General features: G+C 56.9%; 1 protein-coding gene across 3 annotated transcripts in view; it reads left to right on the top strand.

Moving 5' to 3' along the window:
• The first annotated feature begins 3,674 nt into the window (after positions 1 to 3,674).
• Positions 3,675 to 10,668, top strand: part of KMT2A (lysine methyltransferase 2A) — a 78,471-nt gene continuing 71,477 nt past the window's right edge. For 2 of the 3 annotated variants that reach the window (XM_056107626.1, XM_056107625.1), the window contains exon 1: positions 3,675 to 4,136. In XM_056107626.1, coding sequence (XP_055963601.1) covers positions 3,675 to 4,136 — 462 coding nt within the window. Of the gene's footprint in view, positions 4,137 to 6,083; positions 6,183 to 10,668 lie in introns of all 3 variants that reach the window. The other variant, XM_056107627.1, reaches the window with a different exon arrangement.

The following is a 10,668-nucleotide window of genomic DNA, read 5'->3' as shown; positions in this document are numbered from 1 at the left end:
TGAATAAAGGCTTTAAGTCCTTTATGAGTGTATGGGAAAGGAATTGAAATTAAAAAAAAGTCCAGGGCCGGAGTGATAGTACAGTGGGTAGGGCGTTTGTTTCCCTTGCACAAGGTCAACCCGGGTTCTATCCCCAGCATCCCATACGGTCCTCCAAGCACCGCCAGGAGTAATTCCTGAGTGCAGAGCCAGGAGTAACCCCTGAGCTTCTCTGGGTGTGACCCCAAAAAGCAAAAAAAAAATTAAATAAATAAAAAAATAAAGGTAAAGGTCCTCCCGTTGATCGAGCGGGCCCAGTAACGTCTCCATTGGAGACTTTGTTGTTACTGTATCTGGCATATCGAATACTCTCGGTAGCTTGCCGGGCTCTCCGAGAGGGGCGGAGGAATCGAACTCGAGTCGGCCATGTTGGCCGCTTGTAAGGCGAACGCCCTACCCGCTGTGCTATCGCTCCTATAAAGTCCAACAGGGCTAGAGAGAGTATAGCTGGTAAATGACCTGCCTGCCATGAATCTGACCTGTTTTTTTTTTTTTTTTTTTTTTTTTTTGCGTCACACCCGGCAATGCTCAGGGGTTACTCCTGGCTCTGCTCTCAGGAATTACTCCTGGCGGTGCTCAGGGGACCATATGGGATGTTGGGAATCGAACCTGGGTTGATCGTGTGCAAGGCAAATGCCCTACCCACTGTGCTATCGCTCCAGCTCCCCTGATCTGGTTTTGATTCCCTGTACCACCAGGAGGGATCCCTGAGTGCAGAGCCAGGAGTGAGTCTTGAACCCAGCTGTGTGTGATCCCCAAAATATGATCACAGCACTTTTGGGGGGGGTTCTTGTGCCACACCTGGAAGTGCTCAGGGCTTACTCCTGTTTCTGTGCTCTGGGGTTACTCCTGGTGGGGATTATGGGACCACAATGGGATGCTAGGATGGAACCCCAGTCGGCCATATGCAAGGCACGTGCCCCACCCACTGTACTACTGCTCTAGCACATGTATTTTCAGAGATGCCACCTGGGGAAGGTATAAAACTGTCTTCAGGTAACAGCAGTATCATGAGCAGATATTAGGATCTCACATCTCAAGGAAATGTAGCTTGGCTCCCTACTCACTGTATGACCTTGGCTAGAACTGTTGGCCTCAGTTTCCCATCCTTAAAATCAGAAATCTCCCAGAGGCTTGGTGAGAACTGAATCACAGATAGCCTTTAAACTGACAGAAAGCACTCAACACATCTCTAATTATTCTTTCTGCTCTAAAAGCTCTGACAATAAACAGAATTGTCATTTGCGCTCATTCCCTTGGGGACTGGTGGCCAAGAAAGAAATGAGGGTTCTCAGGAAGTTTATCTACCCAGGATCTTGGCTCTGCGACCCCACCCAGTTGGCGTCGCTCCCACCTGCGACAAGTGAAGTGTGGTTGGACTAAAGGTGACTCTGAGCACCAGCGGTTGGTTTGCTTCTCGGGGGTGGCAGGCGGGAAGAAACCCTGTTGGCACAGTTATAGAAAGCCTGTCACTCAGGTTTACCTCGATAGACCGTTATGCATATTAAAGGGGGGGAGGCAAATACAAAAGAAAAATAAGTGAGAGAGGGAGCAAATCAGGAAGCTTGAGGGAATCCACGTGGTCGCCAATCTGTAACTGATCAGAGCAGCTACCCCAAAGCAAACCCCCCAGCGCCCAACGCTACACAGACTGCAGTGGAGAAACCCTCCACAATGAGCGGACTGGGGGTGGGGTGTTTGTATCCTTTAGCAGAGTCGGGGGCTGCCGTTTCAGAGCCCCTCCCGATACTCCCACCCTTTCTATACCTAGTAAAGCACGCGACGTAACGACGGAATCTGGTGTGTGAGTGTGTGTGTGTGTGCGCGCGCGCGCTGTGTGTGTGTGTGTGTGTGTGTGCGCGTGTGTGTGTGTGTGTGTGTGCGCGCGCTTTGCAAACCATCTGGGATCCATCCTGCGCGGTTGGAACGACGATCGATCCCGGACGAGTTGGGGGAGTTGCAGCTCGCGTGTGACTCCTCCCTTTTTCTGCTCCCCTCCAGCCCCCACCCTGTAGTTCACTTCCACACCACCGTTCCGCCGGCGAAGAGACGTCGGTTTTCAGCACCGGGAGACCGTGGACCTTCTCTGGAGGCGCGCAGTGCACCCTCCAGAGGGCTCGAGCTGCCTGCAACCTGCTCGCCGCGACCCTCCCCCTTTGGGGGGGAGCCAAATCGCTCGCCTTAGGCTGTACGGTTCCAGGATGGGCGCGGTGCGGGTGCGGGAGACCTGGAAGGCTGCGTGACCTTCCCGCGAACTCCATCTCGGCTGGGGGGCGATCGAGGCTGCCCCGGGGCCTGCTGGCTGTGTATCGATCCCCCCCGCCCCCCCGCAGCCTCAGCCAGTGCAAGTTCTCTCGGTCCCACCCCTCCTCTCCCTCGCGGCTCTGCTTTCCCAGCCTCGCCGGCTTCTAACGCCTAGCTTGAGGGGCCCTCCCCTCTTTCCCGCAATAAAGTAAACGGGGGGGGGGGGGAGTCTTCATCCCCCGCCTCCCTCCCGCCTTCCCCCTCCCCCCTGCAGCCTACTAACCCCGCGCACAGAGCCGGCGGTCGGCGGCCCCTTCCACCCAGAGGATCATAATGCCCAACGCTCCTCTCCTCCCCCTCTCTTAATCAGAAACGTGCTCGCGAGCCCCCCTCCCTCCGCATGCATACATTAGGGTCTGCTTTGCATGCAGCGGCGGGCTGAGCTCCGGGGGGAAGCAGGGGCGGGGGTGCCTTTGCCCGCCTCTTCCCTCCAGGCCCCGTTAGCCACCCCGCTCCCGTGGCGTTGTGCGGCCGCCTAGCACGCCGCGGCCCCGCTGGCCGGGCAGGCGCAGCCCCGCTCCCTCTGCAAGCCCGGGAGGGCCGGGAGGGCGGCGGGAGACCTGCCGCGCGGGGCGTGCGCTGGGGGCCGGGGGCTGCGCGGCGGGGGTCGCTCCCGCAGCCAGAGGGGAGGGGCGCCTTTTTCTTATTTTCGAAAGCGTGTTCATTGAAGGCCTCCGAGCGAGCGGGGCCGCGCGCGCGAGCGGGGGGCCACGCCGCTTCCGCCTCGCAGGTAGCACAATAAGGCCGCCCGCATTCTCGAAGCGTGCAAATTTCGGGGCTCGGCCGCCTTCCTCCCGGGGCTGGGGGTGGGGGCGAGGCAGAGGGGCGGGGGAGCCCGCGGCGGAGGCGCGCGCCGAGCCCGGCCGGCCGGGCCGCGTTCGGCCGGCGGCGGCTCCCGGGCGCGTCGACCGCCCGCGCCGCCCGGGGACGCGTGTAATGGGGCGGCGGGCGCTCCCCGGAGCCCGCGCCCCCTCCCCCTCCCCGGAACCCGCGCGCCGCGCCGGGCTCTGGGCTTCCTCCCCCCGCCCCTGCCCGGGCCCGGCCGCTCCCGGAGGGCGGAGCCTGCGCCCATCCAGCTCGCGGGGCGGCGGCCCGGGGCTCGGCATGGCGTAGCGGCCGCCCGGCGGCGGCAGCGCGCGGCCCGGCCGCGTATCCAGGTTGCTGGGCCGGCGGGCGCGGCCCGGCGCTCGGCATAGCGGCCGCCAGGGCGCGGGCGGCGGGCGGCGCCGCGGCGTTAGGCAGGTTCCGGGGCCCGCGGCCCCCCCCCGCCGCCTCCCCGCCCCCCTGTGTTGTCGCCTCTCCCTCTCGCCGCTTCACTTCACGGGGCGAACATGGCGCACAGCTGTCGGTGGCGCTTCCCCGCCCGGCCCGGGACCACCGGGGGCGGCGGCGGCGGGGGGCGCCGGGGCCTAGGGGGCGCCCCGCGGCAACGCGTCCCGGCCCTGCTGCTTCCCCCCGGCCCCCCGGTCGGCGGCGGCGGCCCCGGGGCGCCCCCCTCCCCCCCGGCGGCGGCGGCGGCCGCGGCGGCCGCGGCGGCGGCGGCGGCGGCGGCGGCGGCGGCGGGAAGCAGCGGGGCCGGGGTGCCGGGGGGAGCGGCCGCCGCCTCGGCCGCCTCTTCGTCGTCCGCCTCGTCTTCGTCTTCGTCATCGTCCTCAGCCTCCTCCGGGCCGGCGCTGCTCCGGGTGGGCCCGGGCTTCGACGCGGCGCTGCAGGTCTCGGCCGCCATCGGCACCAACCTGCGCCGGTTCCGGGCCGTGTTCGGGGAGAGCGGCGGGGGAGGCGGCAGCGGAGAGGTAAGGCGGGCCAGGGACCCCAGCCGGGGCTCGACCCTCTGCGGAGCCCCCTCCCCTCCCCCATCCGGGATGGTGGCGCATCCCAGTCGGGGACCGTCCCGGGCTTCCCGACCCGGGCCGCCGGCCCGCCCGGCGCGGGGACCCCGCACCTGGGGTGCAGGCCCCCCGGCGCCCCCACCCGGGCCTCGGGCCCCCTCCGCCCGGGGCCGTCGCACCCCCACGCCCCCTCGCCGGGGTTTCCCATCCCGGGACTGAACCCCTCCTCCCTTTCACAGATTACCTCATCCGAGCCAGATTCCACCCTCCCTTCCTCCCCGAGACCTGATCCCGCCACATCCCCGCCTCCCTCGCCGGGCAGATGTTGGCCTCCTGGGGCACTCGGCCTCCCGGGCACCTCTCGGGGGCCGGCCGCCCTCCCGGGCCCCGGCCCGTCCCTCCCCGCGGCCGCCGGGAGCCCCGGCGGCACCCTCGCCCCGGCCCGGGTCCCCGCGGCCCGGCCACTCCCCCTTCCTTCCCCTGCGCCCCCCGCCCCCCGCAGGTACAGCCTCGCGCGCCGCGCGCCCCGGCCCGCCGCGCCCGGCTCCCCGCGCCCCACCTGGCCGCCCTCCGGCTCCCCGTCCCCCGGGAGCCCGCGGCCACCGCGCCGGTCGCCTCCCCGAGGAAGGAAGGGTTAGTGGCCTCTCGGGGGGCCGCGGCGCCCACTGGCCCCAGGCGCGGGGAAGAGCATCTTTACTCCGTCCCTACCCCCTACCCCCACCCCCGGAGGCAGGCGTTTCCTCCAGCTCTGGGGAAAAGGGGCCCCCGGGAGGGGAGGTGTTGGGGGGCGCGGGGCGGGGGGGGCTCGGGCAGCACCCTCCCAGGGGGAGCAGCTGCTCTCCTACCCCACCCTGCGCCCGAGAGCGCGCAGCCTCCAGCCCCGTCTCCCTCCCGCCCTTCTCTTCTCTGGCATTTCACTATTGATTCACCTTTTCCTAGGCCAATCCTGGGGCTTGGGAGGGGTGGAGGGGGGAAAGCAGGGTTGGGGGGGGAGCAGAGTAGATAAGGGACAGTTTGACTCGAGTGTGGTGGCTTCTCGCTGGGAGGCAGCAGGGGAGGGCGAGGAGGGAAAGTTCTGCCGTGGGAGGAGTGGGGGTTCCGGCTCGGAGAAGGGGAACCCACGGTGGATGCAAGGGTCCGGAGCTCGGTCCCTGGCCCGTTAGCCCCGGACCGGAGAAGGGAGGGGGTGCTCTGAGCCGCTTTCTGCTGGGCCCCTGCAGCGAGAAGGAAAGTTGCCCAGGGAAGGGAAGTTGAGTTCAGGTTCAGTCAGTGGCGTTGCGCATTTGTTTTCCATTGGATGCAGAAGGGGAGTTTGAATGGTAGTGGGGGGGGGGGGGGCGGGGAGAGTGGGCTGGGGGATGCTAGGAGGAGGAAGAGCAGCTGCTAGGGGCTGCAGGGAAGGGGGGTCGGGGGCTTGCTCTGCGGAGTGCTCTTGATTGAAACAGAAAGGGAAAGATAACAACCAGCCGTTTCCTGCGTGCTCTGCCGTTGGTGCGCACCAAATATCCTGGGCAAACCCCCCGGTCCCCCATTGTGCCCTGCACCCCCGTTAGAGATGCGGAGAGCTCCCGGGAAGAAGGGGAGGGAGGAGATCCCGGGGACCCCGGCCCCTCCTTTCACGGAGCTGCCGGTTTTTTTTCCGCTGTGAGTCTCCCTGCCTCCTTTTAAAAACCCTTTCGAAGGCAGCCTGATGAGGAGCCTGACAACCCCGCTGACAGAGCCAGGAGGACATGATGGGGGCGTGTCCCTTGCTGGGTAGCGCGCGGCCCTTTCCCTGCCTCTCTCTGCTCTATCTCCACCTCCTCTTCCCAGCCTTCAGAAGGCAGCTGCAGTCGGCAGGGTTGTTTGAGACTATTTATTGGTTGCTGTAGATTACTATTTTTTTGAAAGGCCAATTCTGTATTTTTTAAGCTAACAACACAGATCCCATGTAGTTGGAGAACCAAAGGCCTCATACATGACAAAAAGACTGAACCGTTCAGGTTACTTGCATGGAGTTGGTGCTTAAATGTGAGTTGATTTTGCTTTTTTAAAAGATACAGCAGCAAAAAAAAAAAATAGACTTACTGACATTTCATTTACCTGCTAATTTTCAGAACTGAGACTTGCCTGGTTATATGTAGAATTTTAGCCCCATGTATATTTGAGTACATTGAGAAAGTATTAGGAGAAGCTAGTCTATTTTAAGGGGATCCGGAGAAGCATTTTCTTCTTGTTTAGCATGCTTATGTGTTTTGTATAGAAGGATCAAGTGTTCACATTCCAAACATTATATTCAAAAGCAAAGCTATATGCTGACAGCTTCCAATCATAGGTTTTTCAAGAGACTGGTTAGAAAGACAGCCACCTGGATTCAGGGACCTAATGTCTGGGCATCAGAATATTTTATCTGTTGGTCTTTGACAAATCACCCTTTAAGTTTTAATCAGGTGCTAACATTTCCTCATCCACTGGCATTATTTTGCTTAGCAATCATGTAGTGTAAAGCCTGTCAAGGAATTCCTTGTTTCGATTAAGATCCTGCTCATAAGGGTTTTTTTTTCCCCCTTCGAAACTTTTCCCTCAACACTCCTGCTGCTTCACTGGAAAGAGTTAACAGTTGAGTCCCTACATTGAACTGGAGAATTTTGTTCTGACTGAGCCTTCCATGTATTGTCAGTCTTTGTAGATGATAGTTTGAGGAGATTCACCATGGGCTCATGGTCTGTGTTGGTCAGTAACCCGCAGTACTAATAAAGCCACATGCTTCTGTGCCTGTGTGACTGGATCGTTTAACTTGGTGTTTTTTTTTTCTTTTTTTTTTGTGGTAATGAAGCATTTGGTTGAGAGTCTTACAAATCAATGAAAAAGTTCCAGCAAGAGTGGGGGTCAGTGTTCCCCCCACTGGGCTGATAGACTCCCAGAATCCTAAAGATTGTGTCTCAGAATTCACTCAGAGTTCTGTAATCCACGCTTATCTAGATGTGAGAAGAAATGATTTCGTGATTCTAAAAATGATTATTTAATCTTTAAATTCTGGTTGGCTTTGAGTGAATAATGACTGTACCTTATCATGAAAGGGGGAAAAAAAATCCCAGTCGGTCCCACCCAAGAACTGGTAAGTTAAGATGGTCGAAAGATGCAAGAACTTCTAGGCCCTTCCCTATTTTTCTAGCTCTAGTTATGGAGTTATGGGGGGGCCTTATTCTTCGCTCACAGACCCCTCGCTTCCGTGGGGTATCTCTTAGGGTACCATGTTCAGCGTGAGATTTTTTTGTAGCGTGTTGTGTGTTTGTTTTGTTTGTGTGTGTGTAGTTTGTGCGTGTGTGTGGTTTTGCTGGTCTTCGATTTGCGTTTTCCCTACTATTTGGGTTTTCTGTATTGATAATCAAGAAATAGAATCAAGTTTTGTTATTCACCCCTGGAGGAGATCACATAGGACTGCACTTTGTCTTCTTTCTCCTGCTAGTATCCCACTTTCCCGAAGATTGTCGCAGGTAGTATGTTTTGCAGGGAAGGACCTCCCCGGTCATGCTCTGGAGTCACACTAGCCATCCTCAGCCTATTGGGCCTGGCGGGCTACTCTGCGGTGTGATGCGGAGCTGTCCAGACTGGTGGTAGTTTGGGGCCATGGGGTGGTCCACCCAGGCAGTGTTGGGGTGTTCCAGTCCCTTGAGCTACCCCTCCCATCCATAACATTAAATTTCACTCTTTGCGTATTCGATATGCCAAAAACAGTAACAACAAATCTCACAGTGGAGATGTTACTGGTGCCCGCTCAAGCAAAATTGATGAACAACGGGAGGACGGTGCTACAGTGCTGTCAAAACAAAAGATCCCACATCTGCTCCGTTGAATAGCGTTTGGACTTTTAATATGAACCTAGACATTTATCTGCAGCTAGTCTTTTTTTTTTTGCTTTTTGGGTCACACCGGCGATGCACAGGGGTTACTCCTGGCTTTGCACTCAGGAACTACTCCTGGCAGTGCTCTGGGGACCATATGGGATGCTGGGAATTGAACCCGGGTCTGCCGAGTGCAACGCAGACACCCTACCCACTGTGCTATCGCTCCAGCCCCTCTGCAGCTAGTCTTTAATAATAGTTTCTTGAGCGAGTTACCGTCCCTCTCACCTTGAAAATGTCCATCCGTACCATAACCTGGTGGACTTGAATTAGGAGTAAATTGCAACTGAATTAAAATGTTGGTAGGTGTTTGTTATTTGAAAACAGTTTAGCTAAGGTGGACCAAGGGGAGCTCTGGAGTCGGACCAGAGCTGAGGGAAGTCAGAGTGCCTGAGATTTGAGCTGGGCTGCAGGAAAGCGAGGCAGAGTGCACAGGTAGAAAAGCAGGAGCTGCCGAGTAATGCAAAGTAATGCAGAGTAAGGCCGGGTAACCGGCCCCCGCCCCATGCTTACCTTTCTCACTGACCAGTTATAGCCCCTTGAGCAGTAGGCTTTCACCCTTCGGTTTTGTATCTGTAAAATAAAATAGTTGGGCTAAGTATGAGCTTTGGAGCCTTTTCTGCTCTGGTTCCCTCGTTCTTTCTCTTGTATTAATACTGTGGTCAGGGCAGAACCTCAAACTAAGTTGGTGAGCCTACTGATAAGTTTTTTTTCCAGTGCTGGAGATTGAACCCAGGATTCCCCACATGCAGGGCAGGTACTCTGCCTTAGAGCCCCAACCCTATTTGGTATTCCCCCTGCCCAAGCCCCCCTTTGGTGTTTTATTGGGGGGGCAGTAGGGAGGAGGGGCTACAGCTAGCGATGCTCTGGGGTTTCTTCTGCTGGTGCACTCAGAACTCAATCCTAACAGTGCTCAGGGGACCATATGGGATGCCAGGGATGGAACCTGGGTCAACAGTGCAAAGCCCCTTCCTGGCTGTGCTCTGGGTCCAGCCCCAACCCTGTTTGGTAGTTTTTGTTTGTTTGGGGGCTACTCCTGCAGACTTGTGCTTGGAGGACTGTGCAGCGCCAGGAACTGTATGCAAAGCCTGTGCCCTGAGCCTTTGAGCTGTCCCCCCGCCCCCGGCAATATTTCTTTATTTTGGTTTTTAGACCACAGTCAGAGGTGCTGAGGACTTACTCCTGGCTCTGTGCTCAGGGATGACTTCTGGTGGGGCTCAGGGGACCGTATGTGGTGCCTGGGATTGAACCTGGTCAACCATGTGCAAGGCAAAAGCCCTACCTGCAGTACTATCACTCCGACTTCCCATTAGGTGATTTCTGGTGTCAGATTATGCATCTGCCTAACTGCAGTTATGGTTAGGAACAGAAATTTCAGTATGGTGGGGCAATTTTCATTGTATGGACAAAGTACCAGGACATAACTGGTTGGAAAAAGTTGCTTGCTGAAGTTGGACAATTTCATTTATAAGGAAATGGGCTGGAGCGATAGCACAGCGGTAGGGCGTTCGCCTTACAAGCGGCCAACATGGCCGACCCGAGTTCGATTCCTCCGCCCCTCTCGGAGAGCCCGGCAAGCTACCGAGAGTATTCGATATGCCAGACACAGTAACAACAAAGTCTCCAATGGAGACGTTACTGGGCCCGCTCGAGCAAATCGACGATCAACGGGAGGGCCTTTACCTTTTACCTTTAGGAAATGGAGCTCAAATTCTGTTTGTTTGTATGTTTATTTGACAGTGTCTATAATTGAGCCCCAGCCCTCACTTGCAAGGCATACTCTATTGCTGAGCCCAGAAATAAATTTAAATACAATTCCGAGATCCCTCAGACATGATCTGGTATTTATAAGTCTCTTATTTGGTTACAGTCATTTCCAAATATAGATTCCTGATTATCCTTTGAGGGGAGTTTTTTTTTTTTAATTAAAAAAATTAAGTTAGGGATTTAACCTAGGGCTTTATTCTTGTAAGGCAAATTGCCACTGAACCTCATACTTCCTTGGCACTCATTGTATGAGTTTTCGAATGAAAAGAAATCTAATGTATCAGTGTATTTGTAAATCCGAAGTGCTGGTACCTACTTCACAGAGAGTATTTGTTAGCGTGCTCTAAAATGAAGTGCTTTTTGGTTTGTATTGAGCACCAGAAAGACCATCTTAAGAACTCCAACTCTTTACTTCATCCTCATCTTTCCCTTTGATTTAGTAATGTGAAGGCACATGTTCTGTAGGACATCATTTTTCACAAAATTGCTCTGCAGCTTCTGATTGGAAGCGGAGACAGGAACTTCCCTCTTGACTCAGTTCCCATCTCAGCTCACCTTGGAGCTTTGTTTCAGGGAGCTGCTGTGCAGGCCAGTCCCCAGCCTTAACCCCTCTCCCCGCTCCCTTCCACTGTGGCTGAGAGGGGGGCAATAGAGTTCTGCTTGCTGGAAGGCATGTCGGCCAGCATGCTCCTCTCTCTCTGAGACTAGCTGTGTTTTAATTGTAGGTCTTCTAATTAAGATCTCTTTGGGCCTGCCCACATTCCACTAGAGCTGGCACAGAGCTTCTGCCTCCTTCTAGCATGTAACTGAAGGTCTTCAGTCAGGCCTGTCCAGATGATCTCGTC

Source organism: Sorex fumeus, unplaced genomic scaffold (genome assembly GCF_029834395.1).
Source record: "Sorex fumeus unplaced genomic scaffold, SorFum_2.1 ptg000169l, whole genome shotgun sequence".
In the NCBI taxonomy this organism is placed as follows: domain Eukaryota; kingdom Metazoa; phylum Chordata; class Mammalia; order Eulipotyphla; family Soricidae; genus Sorex; species Sorex fumeus.
Note: the sequence above shows the minus strand (reverse complement) of the source record. Positions and strands in the feature narration are given on the sequence as shown.